Below are 20,483 nucleotides of genomic sequence, written 5' to 3'. Positions count from 1 at the left end.
GGGTACAGGTGGAAATGGTTCAAATGTGAAAGCTTTAATTCAACTCGTTAGCCACTACAGCGACGACAAGCTTACAAAACAAGACACAGTTTATCAGCAGTTTCATTCAGATGGACAGAATAAATAAGAATAAACAATAGGAAATACATCTGATACTGTATATAGACCTGAGACTGTAGATAGACCTGAGACTGTATATAGACCTGAGACTGTATATAGACCTGAGACTGTAGATAGACCTGAGACTGTATATAGACCTGAGACTGTAGATAGACCTGAGACTGTAGATAGACCTGAGACTGTAGATAGACCTGAGACTGTAGATAGACCTGAGACTGTAGATAGACCTGAGACTGTAGACCTGAGACTGTATATAGACCTGAGACTGTATATAGACCTGAGACTGTAGATAGACCTGAGACTGTATATAGAACTGAGACTGTAGATAGACCTGAGACTGTAGATAGACCTGAGACTGTATATAGACCTGAGACTGTAGATAGACCTGATACTGTATATAGACCTGATACTGTAGATAGACCTGAGACTGTAGATAGACCTGAGACTGTAGATAGACCTGAGACTGTATATAGACCTGAGACTGGCATATTAATATAATTAATGAAAATAAATGGTTTAATTCACAAAAAAAAGGCGGTTGTTTACTGTCAGTCCTCGATCCCCGTCAATGCCAGCACGACCTTCCTCTCCCTGGGAATAGAACACACACACACACACACACACACACGCACACACACACACACACACACACACACACACACACACACACACACACACACACACACACACACACACACACACACACACACACACACACACACACACACACACACACACACACACACACACACACACGCACGCACACGCACACGCACACACACAGAAAAGTCATTATACATGACTTCCTCCAGACCCCCAGGGCAGCTGTAGTGGTACGGAGAGGTGATGGAGGGAGAGGACCTACTCTGAGACCTGGGGCTCCTCTCTCTCCTCGGGCTCCCGGGACCGACAGTCCCACCTCCCCCTGAGGACACAGAACAGACACCGTTAGTTCACTCAGCTATTCAACTAACTAACACACTTAGTAAGGCTGTTTCCCCGAAGCCTGTTTTTGGGATACGAACTTCGTCAGGGTTTTTTGAACGGACGTTCGAACCTTCGTTTTTAATAAAAAAATATATTTTAAATGTTTTTTTCCAAAAAAAATTCAATTCTAAATAATAATAATAATACTTTTTTTTTTACTTCCTCAAGGCTTTCCTACTTCCTCAAGACTTCCAACAACGGGAGAGGGAGAGAGAGAGAGACAAGGGGACCTGCTAATCTCACACAGCTTTGTTTACACAGTGCTCCGTGTCTCTCTCTCTCTCTCTCTCTCTCTCTCTCTCTCTCTCTCTCTCTCTCTCTCTCTCTCTCTCTCTCTCTCTCTCTCTCTCTCTCTCTCTCTCTCTCTCTCTGCCACTCGCAGACTGTGTGGATGACTGTCACTCAAAGTGCTTATGGGCGGAGCCAGGACAACGTAGCCTGAAATTCAAAGTGAGAAAAATGGGGCTTTTGAGTACTTGATTAGAAATATAAAACAATGATTTTTTTTAATATAACCTTACAGATGTGTTCCATAGACTTACAGGAATTGTGTAAAGTTGCGCAAATAGTGCTAGGAATAGCAATGCATGTCCCCTTTAAATTAGTATTTTTTTCTTTTTTATTAAATCAACTTTCTTTAATGAATATAACATCAGTTTTAATTAGGGATGTTTGATATTGGCTTTTTTACTGATATCCGATATACCGATATTGTCCAACTCTTCATTTCCGATACCGATATCAACCGATACCGATACCGATAAATAAAGGTTAAATAAATGTAAAAAAATTAAAAGAAGAAAACCGATACCGATAATTTCCGATATCACATTTTAATGCAAATATCCGCCGATAATATCGGTAGGCCGATAATATCGGACATCCCTAGTTTTAATACTATGATATTAGTGTAGCCTAATCTTTATCTGCAACTGTGAAGAAAAACCCCATTGGTTTAAACAGGATGAATAGACACATACAAAAAATAAATAATTAAATAATTAAAAAAATTTGAATTTGAATGCCAACGTAACAAACGAAGGTCCGAACGTTCGAACGTTTGGGCTCAGCCCTAACACTTAGTATTGAGTCAGTGTGTAGACTACATAACTAACTACACACTTAGTAGTGAATCAGTGTGTATACTACACAACTAACTACACACTTAGTAGTGAATCAGTGTGTAGACTACACAACTAACTACACACCTAGTAGTGAATCAGTGTGTAGACTACACAACTAACTACACACTTAGTAGTGAATCAGTGTGTAGGCTACACAACTAAATACACACTTAGTAGTGAATCAGTGTGTAGACTACACAACTAACTACACACTTAGTAGTGAATCAGTGTGTAGACTACACAACTAACTACACACTTAGAGGTGAATCAGTGTGTATACTACACAACTAACTACACACTTAGAGGTGAATCAGTGTGTAGACTACACAACTAACTACACACTTAGAGGTGAATCAGTGTGTAGACTACACAACTAAATACACACTTAGTAGTGAATCAGTGGGTAGACTACACAACTAACTACACACTTAGAGGTGAATCAGTGTGTATACTACACAACTAACTACACACTTAGAGGTTGAGGAGAAACACATATATTACGACCTTTTACTGTATATTCTACTACTACTATATTACTCTATTATACTACTACTATATTACTCTATATTCTACTAATACTATATTACTCTATATTCTACTACTACTATATTACTCTATTCTACTAATACTATATTACTGTATATTCTACTACTACTACTATATTACTCTATATTCTACTAATACTATATTACTCTATTCTACTACTACTACTATATTACAGTATATTCTACTACTACTATATTACTGTATATTCTACTACTATATTACTGTATATTTTACTACTACTATACCACTGTATATATTACTGTATATATTACTGTATATAGTTCTGTATATATTATTGTATACAGTATATTGCTGTATATATTGCGTATCAGCCGAACGCACAATTGGAGGCGGGCTTCCCACTCTCCAGAACATTTAAAACAAGCGGTGCATGGGTAAGGCTAAGATAATTATTAAAGACTCCAGCCACCCAAACAACTGCCTCTTTGAAGTGCTGCGGTCAAGTTTCAAGTTTCAAGTTTCTTTAATAGTTGTCATACAGAAGTACAGAATACTTTTGTACAAAATGCTTCTTACTGTTGCGCTCCAGAGACTGTGCATGACAAGATAAGTATGAAATAAAGACATAGTAAAAATTAGAAGTAAAAAAAGAGGTCACAGTGTTCAGTTTAGACATATGTACAATGTTCGTAGACGTAGTTACCATACAATATACAATACTGTGCAGTGTACTAATATACAATACTATATAGTGCAAGGCATAAATGGACGAGGTGCAGTTTAGGTACAATTCACAGTAGGTGTACGAGTTGTAGTGCAAATCCTTTATCAATAAATATAAAGTGTAAGTGTGTTTGTGTGATCTAAAGTGTGGAGAGTGGGTGCTGCAGGCAAGCGATACCGGAGTCTCATGGCAAGCACAGAAAGACTCAGAAGAAGCTTCTATCCCCAGGCCATCAGGATGCTCAACGAACAATAAACACTATGCAACAACCATCAAATGCACTCACAACACACACATCCACACGCACACACTCACTTTAAACAAACAACTCACTGCAGCACCCACTTTACACACTTTAGAACACCTAAACACACTTTATATTTATTGGTAAAGAATTTGCACTACAACCCATACCTCATTAGACCTTACTGTAAATTGTACCTAAATTGTACCTCATCCCATTTCTGCTTTGCACTGTATAGTATATTGTATATTAGTATATTGTATAGTATATTGTATGGTAACTCAGTTACTTCTACTCTGCATTGAACATTGTACATGTACATACTGAACACTTGTGTCTACGTACGTGACTTCTATTTTTTACTTGTTTTATTTTATACTTATCTATTTTTGTCTAGCACAGTCTCTGGAGCGTAACAGAAAGAAGCATTTTGTATAAAAGTATTCTGTACGTTTGTATGACAACTAATAAAGAAACTTGAACTGTAATATAGTTCTGTATATATTACTGTATATCTATCTATCTAGGTCATCCTCGGACGGGCCCTCCATCGGTGCTTCCAGTCATCCCGATCCTCCATGCATCTGGCTAGCTCGCCGGTGCATTCTGTTCCCGCATCTCTCCTATATATTACTGTATATAGTTCTATATATATTACTGTATATATTACTGTATATAGTTCTGTATATATTACTGTATATAGTTATGTATATATTACTGTATATATTACTGTATATAGTGCTGTATATATTAATGTATATATTACTGTATATATTACTGTATATATGACTGTATATAGTTCTGTATATATTACTGTATATATTACTGTATACAGTTCTGTATATATTAATGTATATATTACTGTATATATTACTGTATATTGTAACAGAGGGGTACAATTCCCTGACTGTATTGATAAGTATGGTATCATTAAACCACTACCGTCTTATGCACTTTAATTACTGGCCATACAGTACATGATATATATAATGATGAACACTTCCCACAATGAAATCGGTTCCACACAAAGTTGTAATTAAGTATTTATTGCAGCAAAAGGTACATAATATACTTCTCTATTTCACTTTGAATGCGCTTATAAGGCAAAGGAATGTGCGTAGGCAAATCAATAACGAATGTCCATTCTCTGGTTACGCAGGAGGTAATTATACAACCTGAATCTTAGGGAATTATATCTATGGTACACTAGTAATATAGCAGGAGATACTGGAAGGGTCCCCCCGGTTGTAAGCCAGCAAGGGTAGAGGATCTGTCGGTAATAGAGTCTGGGTCAACGATGATAAGGAGACTCCGAGTACGGGAGACGGTGCAATAAGATCTTGATCCACAGACGAATACAGCTGTTCTCCGTAGCCTGTAGCTCCACAGGGAAGAAAGCTAGCCTGCCTCAGGCTTCTGAGGGGCAGACTCGACGTGGCTCCTCACAGGGTAAATCCCACACACGTGTGGGCGTCGGCGATTCTCCGCTCCATTAATCACAGGACCAAAAGCAAATATAATCCAGCCGTAAAGGGCTATGCAGTCGTCGGGTAGATAATCCAGTGTACATGTCCACACGGTCCTCGTCTAGGGCTCCTCGGGTGAAAGCGCCATGAAAGCAGCCCAGCCTGGATAAGCACTCTAGCTGATACGAGGAAAACGTTGGTGATGCTGGTCACTGTAGAACTTTAGCCGCACGATACACTATACACAATTAGACTATTACTGACTTAATAGAATATGTCGCACTCGACGGTATAGCGCCAAACTCTGACACTTCAGTTATTAATTCGCACGCAGTCTCAATGCTCTATTTGGGGCCAAACAGGCCATACTTCACCGCACGTAGTATCGTGGGTGAGGCTTCAACTTATTGGGTAACATACTTCTGTATTCACCTGCGCCGTATTTATACGCTTAGATGAATAAACTAGTACCAGCTTTATTCCTGTCTCATATCCTTGCGCAATACCATTCATGTCCAGGCATGTCCCCGGCGGTGACTTTGAACCTGACTTTGGAGGCATGGCCTTGGCGCCTGTGGACCGCTGTCCAATAGGAGAATGAAATATTATGGTCTGTACTAGGCTAAAGGGATATTCCGTGTATATGTACAAGGAATATACAAGGGATATCAAACGATATACAAATATTATGCAATATATATCAATCAATAAATATATATATTCGGTTTAATCTGATCCTTTGTAACAGCCGCCTCCTAATTAGTCCCACCTAATTAGCTAAGCAGAGACAGATTAACCGCACTGTCCACTACTCAATGTCTGTTGTGAGGGGTAGGGCAGTTCACAAAGTCATGGGGTCATGGTCGTCATCAATAGTCTCTGGGAGCCTTGGCAACTCTATTAGCCTCGCCACGGGTCGGGTGTAGATCCGCCCTTGGACGAGCACTTCGGCTGCTCGGACCTTTCCGTCGGCACCGGTGATCACTTTGCTTACGCGGCCAGCCGGCCACATAGCTCGGGGTAGTGACTGGTCGATAATCATGACGACTGTTCCTTCTGTCAAATTGTCTCTCTCTTTCACCCATTTCTGGCGGGTCTGTAGAAACGGTAGATAGTGGAGTAGGAAGCTGTTCCAAAACTTGTCAGCCAATACTTGACTGTACCTCCACATTCTTCGGCCGTTCGCTTCTTCAGGCCTGTACATTGTCTGTGGTAGCGCGGGGTCCAGCCGCCCCATCAAGAGTGTGTTGGGGGTGACTGGGTCGACATCTGCTACATCACTTGAGACGTAACCGAGGGGCTTTGAGTTCAATACTCCCTCGATCTCCGTGAGGACTGTCATTAGGACTTCTTCCGCCACGGTCTGGGCCCCAAGCACGGCGTACAGGGCTGTCTTTATTGAACGTACTTCTCGTTCCCAAGTTCCACCGAAGTGAGGTGCATTCGGGGGATTAAACTGGAAGTCAATCTGGGATGGAGCGAGGTGGGTCTTAAGTTCTGGGCCCATAGCTTGGAAGCTCTCTCTCAGCTCTCTTTCTCCGCCTTTGAAGTTTGTCCCGTGATCAGATAATAATATAGACGGTTTGCCTTTCCGCGATGTGAATCTTCGGAAGGCCATAAGGAATGAGTCTGTGCTCATGGTTGGAAGGAGTTCTATATGCATCGCTCGGGTGGTCATGCATTTGAATACAATACCCCCACCGCTTCTCGGTTCCTCTTCCTTTCTTTACATACAGCGGGATAGATTGTTGCTTGCGTGGGGCTATTCTTGAGCGAGCCAGGATGAAAGCATTATGTATTTACCTCCCTCCTCTCGGGCACGCAAGTAGGCCACCGAACCGTAGGCTACTTCGGAGGCGTCGCTGAAGACGTGCAGGTCCATCTGGCACGTCTCCGGCCTCACTGTGGGTGGGAAGTAGCTGCGGCGTATGTTGACCCCTCGGAGTGAGCTGAGTTCTGTCTCCCACTCTCTCCATGTGGATGCAAGGTGTTCGGGTATGGGGTCGTCCCAGCCCTGGTCCTTGTCCCATAACGCTCTTACAATCATCTTTGCCCTGGTGGTGTAAGGTAGAATACATCCCAACGGGTCATATTGTCTGGCGAGTGTTCTGTATACGCTCCGTCTGGTGGTCGGTAGTGCAGTCGACCTTCCCTGCTCCTTGGTCAGGGGTGTGTGTTTATAAGGGAGCGAGTCTGTTTTGAAGCGCCAGACTAGTCCTAATGTCATTTCTTGGGCTTCTCCTGGGATGGTCGCCATCCAGGTCTCGCTGCTTGCTGCCTTGTCCCCGGGGGAGAGGCTGCGCAATACTTGCGGGTCGCTGCTGGCCCACTGCCTGAGATCAAAGCCGCCTTTGATCAGGGAGGCGCGGAGCTTGAGTAGAAGGGCCTCGGCTTCTTCTGGCATCGAGACGCTTTGCAGACAGTTGTCCACGTAGAAACTATTTCCTACACTTTGTCGGACCTCTTCATCAGCTGCTGGGTCCTCTGCGACGTGTTTTTGCAGTGCAAACGTAGCACAGCATGGGCTGCATGTGGTTCCGAAAGGGAGGACTTCCCATTGATAGATGGCTGGTTGCTCGTCCCCGATCCTCTCTCTCCATAGGAACCGCAGCAGGGGCTTGTCCTCCTCCACTAGTCTCACCTGCAGGAACATCCCTTTGATGTCGCCGCTGATGGCCACCTTGTCTTGGCGGAAACGTAGTAACACGCCTAGTAGAGAGGGGCCTAGTGTTGGGCCGGGCAAGAGCTCTTTATTCAGATTTTGTGATCCGATCTGGTAGCTGCAGTTGAACACAATACGATCCTTGCCGTTGTGGTGGACTTTGTGGTGCGGCACGTACCATGATTCGGTCGTCTGATCGGCCTCTTTAATGTCAATTTTCTTTATGTGTCCCGCTGTGATTAGCTTGTTAATCTCAGCGCGGTACACAGTCTCTTGAGCGGGGTCTCTGGCTAGGCGCCGCTCTGTGTTCAATAGATACCGCTCCGTCGCTTCTTTTGGGGCGTGGAAGGTAGGCATACCCTCTCGCCTCAGGAGTGGAGTTGCGTATCTCATCACTCCGTTGACTTTGACTCTCTTTGTCCCCTGCTCGAGGAGGGCTATAGCGTAAATGTCTTCCTTGGAACGAATGTCTTTCTTTTCGTTCTTAAAGGGCATTGTCTCTAGTGTCCATAGCCTCTCGACATGCTGTAGGAGGGTGGTGTCTTCTTCTGTCACTCTGGAGTGGAGGCAGCTAGTGGCTGCTGTTCGGTTAAGAGACCTAGCGAGGGGGCCTTGTAGTGTCCATCCTAGGCGGGTCTCGACTGCTGCAGGACAGCCTCTGGGCCCTGTGTGGACCCGGTCCATCGGGACGATGAGGTCTGCATGGTCGGAGCCTATCAGCAGGGTCGGGGTGGCACCGTCTATGAGCGGTATAGGTAGTTGACGCAGGTGCACATATTTATCCATCAGCTTGGCGATGGGGTAGGTGTACTGCGACAGGCCTATTTCTTGGCTGGTGAAAGCGTTAGTAATCCTATACCGTCTCTCTGGCTGCCCGCTTGCTGCGATAGTGAAGGAGACATTCTCGCCCTTTATCGTCTTTAGATCTCTTCTTATTGTCCGAATCGTCATCTGGTTTTCGCTCCCCCGCAGCCCCAGCTGGGCCGCAGCGGACGCGAGGAGAAGGGTCTTCTCTGACCCGTCGTCAAGGACGGCGTAAGTGTCCATGACCTTGTCTTGGTAACTCAATGTTACGCGGACCACCTTTAAGAGCACCCGGGCGCCCCCGCTGCTGGCGGGGTCAATGTACATAACACTTGCCTTTGTGCTGCTTGAGGGTGCAGGCTTTCTTCTGTTACTTTCGTGTAGGACGTCTAAGTGGGCTCCGTCACACAGACTACACCTCTTCTTTAAGCGGCAATCGGCTGCCATGTGACTGCGCGCACATCGGTAACAGCGTCGGTTGGCCTTTATCCATTGACTCACCTCATCGGCGGTCATCTTCTTGAACGTGTCACATTGTGACAGCCAGTGTTCATTTTCGCAGTACGGGCACACCATCTTCCACTTCTCTTTCATCGAGGGGGTGCTGTGGTTCTTGCTGCTCGGTACTGATTCTGATTGGTGCATGACGGTCACCAATCTGCGGCCATCGTTTGCTCTCCTAGGTCCCTCTCTGGAGCTTGGTGTGCTCCGCATGAACGTATCCAACCGTAGGCTGTTGACTTCTCTCGCCAGGAAGTCGGCTAGGTCTAGGAGGGATGGCTCGGGACCGTTAGGATCACGGTGGTCTCTTTGCCGCCTGAAGCGCTCTTGTCGGGCGGGCGGAAGCTTCTCTAAAATCCTCTCGACATTAGAGTTCGCGTACAGTTCGTGCATACCCTTTTCTCTTTGCGCCCCCAGCATCCCTACCAGGGATTGTACCTTGATAGACAGGTCATCTAGTGAGCGATTGTCTGTGGCTGGGGGTAGGCGGTCAATATGCCTTATCTCTTGTATTACGTAGTCCCATATGCGTCCATATCTTTGGTCGAGTGCTGCTAGAGCCGCGGTGTATGGGGTAGTAGAGGTGGCATAGGCCAGCGCTATATTGTGCGCTCGGGGCACCTTGAGGTGCTTCAGTAGGATAGCATATTTGTACGGTTCATCAGCTACATCGGACATCATTGTCTCTAAGCACATTCGTAGCTCTGTGTACTGTGCTCTGTTCTCGTGTGTGAAGTCCGGGAACGTCGGTGTGCCAATGTATGATGCCATGGATGGCTGGCACATCGGTGAGCGTTGGAAGAGAGGCCTCCTAGGCGAGTCTCCTCTTACGCCTCTTGGTGGGCTGGTACCTGCTGGATACCATGGCCCGCGTACCCAGGTGCTGTTCCTCGGGGCTGGTCGTGCGTCAAGCTCACCCGTGAATTGAGTCGGGGGTCTGTAGCGCAGAGCCGCGGGGGTAAAGCCTGGGCTGTACTGGACCTCCTGGTCCTGTGGAGTACTGTGCTGCTGTTGGGCTTGACTCTCCTCCTCTCCCTCTTCTTCTTCCTCTAGCAGGTCATCTAGATCCTGTAGTCGTCTATTTAGCCTCTCCGCGGTGTAGACCGTTTCTTCCTTGTAGCTGGGTCTCACTTGGACCGGACGGGGAAGGGGTTCGGAGGGGGGTATAGGCTCTCTCTGGTGGTCGGGCTCAGGGTCGCTTGATCGGGTCGGGGAGGGTGCCCTTGACCCTTGTCTTGACGAGGCCCTGGAGCCCCGTGCGGAGGGAGGGGGTGTTGCCCTGGTGATCAGCTGCTCCATTATCTGCGCTTGTAATCGGTCGCGCTCGGCTTCGCGCTTGGTGAGAGCGAGGTCGCGCTCTGCCTCTCTTTGGGCACCGGCAGCGGCGCGCTGGGCTTCGGCGGCGGCGCGCTGGGCTTCGGCCCGGTCTCTTCCCATATTCTCTTCCGTCTGAAGGCGTCTAATCTCTAGACGTATACGATCTTCGTCGCTCCGTTGCTGCGCTTGAAGGCGTTCTCTTTCCATGGAAGAATGTTCGCGCTCACTAAGCGTCTGTGCTTGGAGTCGATCACGCTCTGTTGAGGCTGCCAGGCTGGCGAGGAAGGCCTGTGCCAGCATCTTGTCCGCCTCGCTGGGGGAAGACGCTGGTTGAGGTGATCCGCTCCTGGTAGTACTCGTTGGAGATCCGTTCTCCTGTGGCGAGTCGAGGAGATCCATCTCCGGGGTGCTCGCCTCTTCTTGTAGTGGGTCGAGTTCCATCCCTGGAGGGCTGTCTTTATCCTGGAGCTCTCCGGGGACTACTTCTTTGGTCTTGGCGGGGGGTAAAGTCATGTCGGGTCCCTCCTGGTCTCCACCGTGAGCTTGGTCAGTTACGTTAGAACCCACTAGGGCCTAGCCTTGGCGGGGTAGCCTGGTACGGGAGACGGTGCAATAAGATCTTGATCCACAGACGAATACAGCTGTTCTCCGTAGCCTGTAGCTCCACAGGGAAGAAAGCTAGCCTGCCTCAGGCTTCTGAGGGGCAGACTCGACGTGGCTCCTCACAGGGTAAATCCCACACACGTGTGGGCGTCGGCGATTCTCCGCTCCATTAATCACAGGACCAAAAGCAAATATAATCCAGCCGTAAAGGGCTATGCAGTCGTCGGGTAGATAATCCAGTGTACATGTCCACACGGTCCTCGTCTAGGGCTCCTCGGGTGAAAGCGCCATGAAAGCAGCCCAGCCTGGATAAGCACTCTAGCTGATACGAGGAAAACGTTGGTGATGCTGGTCACTGTAGAACTTTAGCCGCACGATACACTATACACAATTAGACTATTACTGACTTAATAGAATATGTCGCACTCGACGGTATAGCGCCAAACTCTGACACTTCAGTTATTAATTCGCATGCGGTCTCAATGCTCTATTTGGGGCCAAACAGGCCATACTTCACCGCACGTAGTATCGTGGGTGAGGCTTCAACTTATTGGGTAACATACTTCTGTATTCACCTGCGCCGTATTTATACGCTTAGATGAATAAACTAGTACCAGCTTTATTCCTGTCTCATATCCTTGCGCAATACCATTCATGTCCAGGCATGTCCCCGGTGGTGACTTTGAACCTGACTTTGGAGGCATGGCCTTGGCGCCTGTGGACCGCTGTCCAATAGGAGAATGAAATATTATGGTCTGTACTAGGCTAAAGGGATATTCCGTGTATATGTACAAGGAATATACAAGGGATATCAAACGATATACAAATATTATGCAATATATATCAATCAATAAATATATATATTCGGTTTAATCTGATCCTTTGTAACAGTATATAGTTATGTATATATTAATGTATATATTACTGTATATATTACTGTATATAGTTATGTATATAGTTATGTATATATTACTGTATATATTACTGTATATAGTTCTGTATATATTACTGTATATATTAGTGTATATAGTTATGTATATATTACTGTATATATTAGTGTATATTGTTATGTATATATTCATGTATATATTACTGTATATAGTTATGTATTTATTTCTGTATATATGAATGTATATAGTTCTGTATATATTACTCTATATAGTTATGTATATATTACGGTACACATTACTGTATATAGTTCTGTATATATTACTGTATATATTACTGTATATAGTTCTGTATATATTACTGTATATAGTTCTGGCGGGATGGTGCCAAGAGAACCAAGAGAACAGCCTCTCCCTGAACGTCAGCAAAACAAAGGAGATGATTGTGGACTTCAGGAGGTCGGGGGTCAGGGACTACAGCCCCCTCAGCATCGACGGGGCACCGGTTGAGAGAGTGAACAGTTTTAAGTACCTCGGAGTCCACATATCTGAGGACTTGACATGGACCACACACATTGACAGTGTTGTGAAGAAGGCACGGCAACGCCTCTACTTCCTCAGGCGCCTAAGGAAGTTCCAAGTCAGTCAGAAGATCCTTAAGAACTTCTACTCATGTACAATAGAGAGCATCCTGACTGGCAAAATCACCTCCTGGTTTGGGAATAGCACAGCACAAGACCGTAGCAGACTACAGAGAGTGGCCCGTTCAGCCGAGCGCACAATTGGAGAGGGGCTTCCCACTCTTCAGAACATTTACAACAAGCGGTGCAGGGGTAAGGCTAAGAGAATTATCAAGGACTCCAGCCACCCAAACAACTGCCTCTTTGAACTGCTGCGGTCAGGCAAGCGATACCGGAGTCTCATGGCAAGCACAGAAAGATTCAGAAGAAGCTTCTATCCCCAGGCCATCAGGCTGCTCAACGAACAATAACACTATGCAACAACCATCAAATGCACTCACAGCACACACACACACACGCACACACTCACTTTAAACAATCAACCCACTGCAGCACCCACTCTCCACACTTTAGAACACCTAAACACACTTTATATTTATTGGCAAAGAATTTGCACTACAACCCATACCTCAGAACACCTACTGTAAAGTGTAGCTAAATTGTACCTCATCCCATTTCTGCTTTGCACTATATAGTATATTGTATATTAGTATATTGCATAGTATATTGTATGGTAACTCAGTTACTTCTACTCTGCATTGAACATTGTACATATGTACATACTGAACACTTGTGTCTACGTACGTGACTTCTATTTTTTACATGCTATACTTATTTTATTTCATACTTATCTTTTTGTCTAGCACAGTCTCTGGAGCGTAACAGAAAGAAGCATTTTGTATAAAAGTATTCTGTACTTCTGTATGACAACAACTATTAAAGAAACTTGAACTTGTATATTGTTCTGTATATAGTACTGTATATATTACTGTATATAGTTATGTATATATATGAATGTATATATTACTGTATATATTACTGTATATAGTTCTGTATATATTACTGTATATAGTTCTGTATATATTACTGTATATATTACTGTATATAGTTCTGTATATATTACTGTATATAGGTCTGTATATATTACTGTATATATTACTGTATATAGTTCTGTATATATTACTGTATATAGTTCTGTATATATTACTGTATATAGTTCTGTATATATTAATGTATATAGTTCTGTATATATTACTGTATATATTACTGTATATAGTTATGTATATATTACTGTATATATTACTGTATATATTACTGTATATAGTTATGTATATATTACTGTATATAGGTCTGTATATATTACTGTATATAGTTCTGTATATAGGTCTGTATATATTACTGTATATATTACTGTATATAGTTCTGTATATATTACTGTATATATTACTGTATATATTACTGTATATATTACTGTATATATTACCTTCTCGCCCTTGCCCCCGTCGGTGCCAGCAGCTCCCTGTAAAGCAAGACATTCCTCATATGAATCACAGTCAGTCATGTCGTGGCTCTCAGCCTCTCTGACTGTATATATTACTGTATATAGTTCTGTATATATGTCGTGGCTCTCAGCCTCTCTGACTGTATATATTACTGTATATAGTTCTGTATATATGTCGTGGCTCTCAGCCTCTCTGACGAAGCCCACAAGGTGCATCACGAGTGGGAAACAGGACTCACCGCTCCGCCGGCAGGTCCGGAGGCTCCAGGGGCGCCGGGGTTCCCAGCACGGCCCGGGAAGCCTTGGAGACCCTGAGGACGAGGCGCGTCAGAATCAGGTCGGCATGGTGACATGCTGCACGCTAACCCTTCACACTGCAGGGGTGTGGCATGCCTCTGTTCCATTGCATAGTACCTACTCGACTCTACTCTACTCTACTCTACTCGCTTTAGGTACCTGGTACTTTGTTTCTTTTCCACTGCAGGTAGTACTCTGTTTGTCTCCGTGTGGGGAGGCGGGGCCGCTGGCGTACAGCGTGAGAGCTCCGTGAGCATAGCTATGTCCGTGAGGGGCTTGGAGCAAGCCAGAGTAAACACAGTTTTCAATCAATCAATCAATAACAACATTAACCAGACTCTCGTTGTGTCTATTCTGCTAAGGTTAACGTTACCTCTCGTGTCTATTCTACGAACGTTAACATTACCTCTCGTGTCTATTCCTCTAACGTTAACGTTACCTCTCGTGTCTATTCTGCTAACATTAACGTTACCTCTCGTGTCTATTCTGGTAACGTTACCTCTCGTGTCTATTCTACTAACGTTAACGTTACCTCTCGTGTCTATTCTACTAACGTTAACGTTACCTCTCATGTCTATTCTACTAACGTTAACGTTACCTCTCGTGTCTATTCTGGTAACGTTACCTCTCGTGTCTATTCTACTAACGTTAACGTTACCTCTCATGTCTATTCTACTAACGTTAACGTTACCTCTCGTGTCTATTCTGGTAATGTTAACGTTACCTCTTGTGTCTATTCTACTAGCGTTAACATTACCTCTCGTGTCTATTCTACTAACGTTAACGTTACCTCTCGTGTCTATTCTATTAACGTTAACGTTACCTCTCGTGTCTATTCTACTAGCGTTAACGTTACCTCTCGTGTCTATTCTACTAACGTTAACGTTACCTCTCGTGTGTATTCTACTAACGTTAACGTTACCTCTCGTGTCTATTCTACTAACGTTAACGTTACCTCTCGTGTCTATTCTGGTAACGTTAACGTTACCTCTCGTGTCTATTCTACTAACGTTAACGTTACCTCTCGTGTCTATTCTGGTAACGTTACCTCTCGTGTCTATTCTACTAACGTTAACTGTTGTGAAGGGCCAGATTAAAGTTGAGAATCTACATTTATTGTTTTATATACTTTGTATATTATTTATATATACACGGTATATCCCTTAAAGCCTGCGTTCAAACCATAGTAATATTCACTTTCCTTATGAATAATGCCCCCCTGACGGCGGCGCCAGGCAGTCTCGCACTCAGACAGGTGCAATGGGCGAGTTTGGGGCAAGTCGGGACATGCCCTTGGCAGTGTATTGATTCAGGACCAAGCGGTTAGGTTTGGAACTAGAAAGCCACTTAAGTATATATGCTGGCGCAGGTGCGCACAGCAGCAGTTTGTCTAAAGCAGCAGTGTGACAAGTTCGGTAACAGTGAAGTGAGCAGCAGTGCGTCTAACAGAGCGTGGAGAACCACGTGCGAATAGAATAGTAAAGTGTCAGAGTTTAATGCAATAACGTCAAGTTCGACCTAGTTTAATGTGAAGTAAATAGTCGTTCATTATTGTATATCGTGTCAACCCAGGATTGCAGAACCATTACTGGTTGGATTATATTGATTTGGAACGTGTTACACGGAGAAGAGCATCGTTGATTTCCACTATCGTTTGGGATTCAACCCCGTGAGGATTACAACTCGGGCTGGCCTCGTGGACGGAGGCTGGCTAGCTGTCATCAGTGCTATCGAGCATTTGGATTACAATTATTGCTTTGCTGCTGATCAAGGGATTTACAAGGACCGACTCCTGTACCTGGAGTCTTTTTATTCTTCATTGAATCAGACTGAGTATCCGAACATTCCTCTACCCTCCAGGCCTTACACCCCCGGAGGGAACCCATTGTCTCCAGGCGGTACCAGCGTTGCCTTATATAGTTGCTATTATACGACAGGTGGTGTCAACTTAGACCCATCATAGGATTCCTGCTATTCTTAGTGACTCATGCTATTGACTGACTTTACGCATATTCTTCGCCATACAAGCGCGACCCTAATTCTCATTCTGTAACCTAATGTTGCATAATAATAAAATACCCTCAAATACTATTTCTTTGTCAATGCCGTGTTCTTGTGGGTGTTCACCATCTATATTTGATGTACTGTCTGGCCAGTAATTAAAGTACATAACTAGCAGTGGTTTAATCTATCACAATCTTTAATACAGTCAGGGTTTTGTAACCCCTCAGTTACATTAACATTACCTCTCGTGTCTATTCTACTAATGTTACCTCTCGTGTCTATTCTGGTAACGTTACCTCTCGTGTCTATTCTACTAACGTTAACATTACCTCTCGTGTCTATTCTACTAACGTTAACATTACCTCTCGTGTATATTCTACTAACGTTAACGTTACCTCTCGTGTCTATTCTGCTAACGTTAACATTACCTCTCGTGTCTATTCTACTAATGTTAACGTTACCTCTCGTGTCTATTCTACTAACGTTAACGTTACCTCTCGTGTCTATTCTACTAACGTTAACGTTACCTCTCGTGTCTATTCTACTAGCGTTAACGTTACCTCTCGTGTCTATTCTACTAACGTTAACGTTACCTCTCGTGTCTATTCTACTAACGTTAACATTACATCTCATGTCTATTCTACTAACGTTAATGTTACCTCTCGTGTCTATTCTACTAATGTTAACATTACCTCTTGTGTCTATTCTGCTAATGTTAACGTTACCTCTCGTGTCTATTCTACTAACGTTAACATTACCTCTCGTGTCTATTCTGCTAACGTTAACGTTACCTCTTGTGTCTATTCTACTAACGTTAACATTACCTCTCGTGTCTATTCTGCTAACGTTAACGTTACCTCTCGTGTCTATTCTACTAATGTTAACATTACCTCTAGTGTCTATTCTACTAACGTTAACATTACCTCTCGTGTCTATTCTACTAATGTTAACATTACCTCTCGTGTCTATTCTACTAGCGTTAACATTACCTCTCGTGTCTATTCTACTAGCGTTAACGTTACCTCTCGTGTCTATTCTACTAATGTTATCATTACCTCTCATGTCTATTCTACTAGCGTTAACGTTACCTCTTGTGTCTATTCTACTAATGTTAACATTACCTCTCGTGTCTATTCTACTAGCGTTAACGTTACCTCTCGTGTCTATTCTACTAATGTTAACATTACCTCTCGTGTCTATTCTACTAGCGTTAACGTTACCTCTCGTGTCTATTCTACTAATGTTAACATTACCTCTCGTGTCTATTCTACTAACGTTAACATTACCTCTCGTGTCTATTCTACTAGCGTTAACATTACCTATCGTGTCTATTCCACTAACGTTAACGTTACCTCTCGTGTCTATTCTACTAATGTTAACGCTACCTCTTGTGTCTATTCTACTAACATTAACGTTACCTCTCGTGTCTATTCTACTAACATTAACGTTACCTCTCGTGTCTATTCTACTAGCGTTAACATTACCTCTCGTGTCTATTCTGGTAACGTTAACGTTACCTCTCGTGTCTATTCCACTAACGTTAACGTTACCTCTCGTGTCTATTCTACTAATGTTAACGTTACCTCTCGTGTCTATTCTACTAATGTTAACGTTACCTCTCGTGTCTATTCTACTAACGTTAGCGTTACCTCTCGTGTCTATTCTACTAACGTTAACGTTACCTCTCGTGTCTATTCTACTAATGTTAACGTTACCTCTCGTGTCTATTCTACTAGCGTTAACATTACCTCTCGTGTCTATTCTACTAATGTTAACGTTACCTCTCGTGTCTATTCTACTAGCGTTAACATTACCTCTCGTGTCTATTCTACTAATGTTAACGTTACCTTTCGTGTCTATTCTACTAGCGTTAACATTACCTCTCGTGTCTATTCTACTAACGTTAACATTACCTCTCGTGTCTATTCTACTAATGTTAACGTTACCTCTCGTGTCTATTCTACTAATGTTAACATTACCTCTTGTGTCTATTCTGCTAACGTTAACATTACCTCTCGTGTCTATTCTACTAATGTTAACGTTACCTCTCGTGTCTATTCTACTAACGTTAACGTTACCTCTCGTGTCTATTCTACTAACGTTAACGTTACCTCTCGTGTCTATTCTACTAACGTTAACGCTACCTCTCGTGTCTATTCTGCTAACGTTAACATTACCTCTCGTGTCTATTCTGCTAACGTTAACATTACCTCTCGTGTCTATTCTGCTAACGTTAACATTACCTCTCGTGTCTATTCTACTAACGTTAACATTACCTCTCGTGTCTATTCTGCTAACGTTAACGTTACCTCTCGTGTCTATTCTACTAGCGTTAACATTACCTCTAGTGTCTATTCTACTAACGTTAACGTTACCTCTCGTGTCTATTCTACTAACGTTAACGTTACCTCTCGTGTCTATTCTACTAACGTTAACATTACCTCTAGTGTCTATTCTACTAACGTTAACGTTACCTCTCGTGTCTATTCTACTAACGTTAACATTACCTCTCGTGTCTATTCTACTAACGTTAACGTTACCTCTCGTGTCTATTCTACTAACGTTAACGTTACCTCTCGTGTCTATTCTACTAACGTTAACGTTACCTCTTGTGTCTATTCTGCTAACGTTAACATTACCTCTCGTGTCTATTCTGCTAACGTTAACATTACCTCTCGTGTCTATTCTACTAACGTTAACGTTACCTCTTGTGTCTATTCTACTAACGTTAACGTTACCTCTCGTGTCTATTCTACTAACGTTAACATTACCTCTCGTGTCTATTCTACTAACGTTAACGTTACCTCTCGTGTCTATTCTACTAACGTTAACGTTACCTCTCGTGTCTATTCTGCTAACGTTAACGTTACCTCTCGTGTCTATTCTGGTAACGTTACCTCTCGTGTCTACTCTACTAGCGTTAACATTACCTCTCGTGTCTATTCTACTAATGTTAACATTACCTCTCGTGTCTATTCTACTAACGTTAACGTTACCTCTCGTGTTTATTCTGCTAACTTTAACGTTACCTCTCGCGTCTATTCTACTAGCGTTAACATTACCTCTCGTGTCTATTCTACTAACGTTAACGTTACCTCTCGTGTCTATTCTACTAATGTTAACGTTACCTCTCGTGTCTATTCTACTAGCGTTAACATTACCTCTCGTGTCTATTCTACTAATGTTAACGTTACCTCTCGTGTCTATTCTACTAGCGTTAACATTACCTCTCGTGTCTATTCTACTAATGTTAACGTTACCTTTCGTGTCTATTCTACTAGCGTTAACATTACCTCTCGTGTCTATTCTACTAACGTTAACATTACCTCTCGTGTCTATTCTACTAATGTTAACGTTACCTCTCGTGTCTATTCTACTAATGTTAACATTACCTCTTGTGTCTATTCTGCTAACGTTAACATTACCTCTCGTGTCTATTCTACTAATGTTAACGTTACCTCTCGTGTCTATTCTACTAACGTTAACGTTACCTCTCGTGTCTATTCTACTAACGTTAACGTTACCTCTCGTGTCTATTCTACTAACGTTAACGTTACCTCTCGTGTCTATTCTGCTAACGTTAACATTACCTCTCGTGTCTATTCTGCTAACGTTAACATTACCTCTCGTGTCTATTCTGCTAACGTTAACATTACCTCTCGTGTCTATTCTACTAACGTTAACATTACCTCTCGTGTCTATTCTGCTAACGTTAACGTTACCTCTCGTGTCTATTCTACTAGCGTTAACATTACCTCTAGTGTCTATTCTACTAACGTTAACGTTACCTCTCGTGTCTATTCTACTAACGTTAACGTTACCTCTCGTGTCTATTCTACTAACGTTAACATTACCTCTAGTGTCTATTCTACTAACGTTAACGTTACCTCTCGTGTCTATTCTACTAACGTTAACGTTACCTCTCGTGTCTATTCTACTAACGTTAACGTTACCTCTCGTGTCTATTCTACTAACGTTAACGTTACCTCTTGTGTCTATTCTGCTAACGTTAACATTACCTCTCGTGTCTATTCTGCTAACGTTAACATTACCTCTCGTGTCTATTCTACTAACGTTAACGTTACCTCTTGTGTCTATTCTACTAACGTTAACGTTACCTCTCGTGTCTATTCTACTAACGTTAACATTACCTCTCGTGTCTATTCTACTAACGTTAACGTTACCTCTCGTGTCTATTCTACTAACGTTAACGT

The 20,483-nt window shown here is 43.2% G+C and overlaps 1 protein-coding gene across 1 annotated transcript in view; it reads right to left on the bottom strand.

Moving 5' to 3' along the window:
* The window catches only part of LOC311229384 (uncharacterized protein), a gene marked incomplete at its 5' end in the record, with an annotated part of 210,927 nt that overhangs the window by 88,499 nt on the left and 101,945 nt on the right, over positions 1–20,483 (bottom strand). The window contains 4 exons of the mRNA XM_084315472.1: positions 667–711; positions 986–1,045; positions 13,951–13,986; positions 14,208–14,279. Coding sequence (XP_084171598.1) covers positions 667–711; positions 986–1,045; positions 13,951–13,986; positions 14,208–14,279 — 213 coding nt within the window. The remainder of the gene's footprint in view (positions 1–666; positions 712–985; positions 1,046–13,950; positions 13,987–14,207; positions 14,280–20,483) is intronic.

Source organism: Notolepis coatsorum (genome assembly GCF_963971535.1).
Source record: "Notolepis coatsorum genome assembly, chromosome: 6".
Classification (NCBI taxonomy): domain Eukaryota; kingdom Metazoa; phylum Chordata; class Actinopteri; order Aulopiformes; family Paralepididae; genus Notolepis; species Notolepis coatsorum.
Note: the sequence above shows the minus strand (reverse complement) of the source record. Positions and strands in the feature narration are given on the sequence as shown.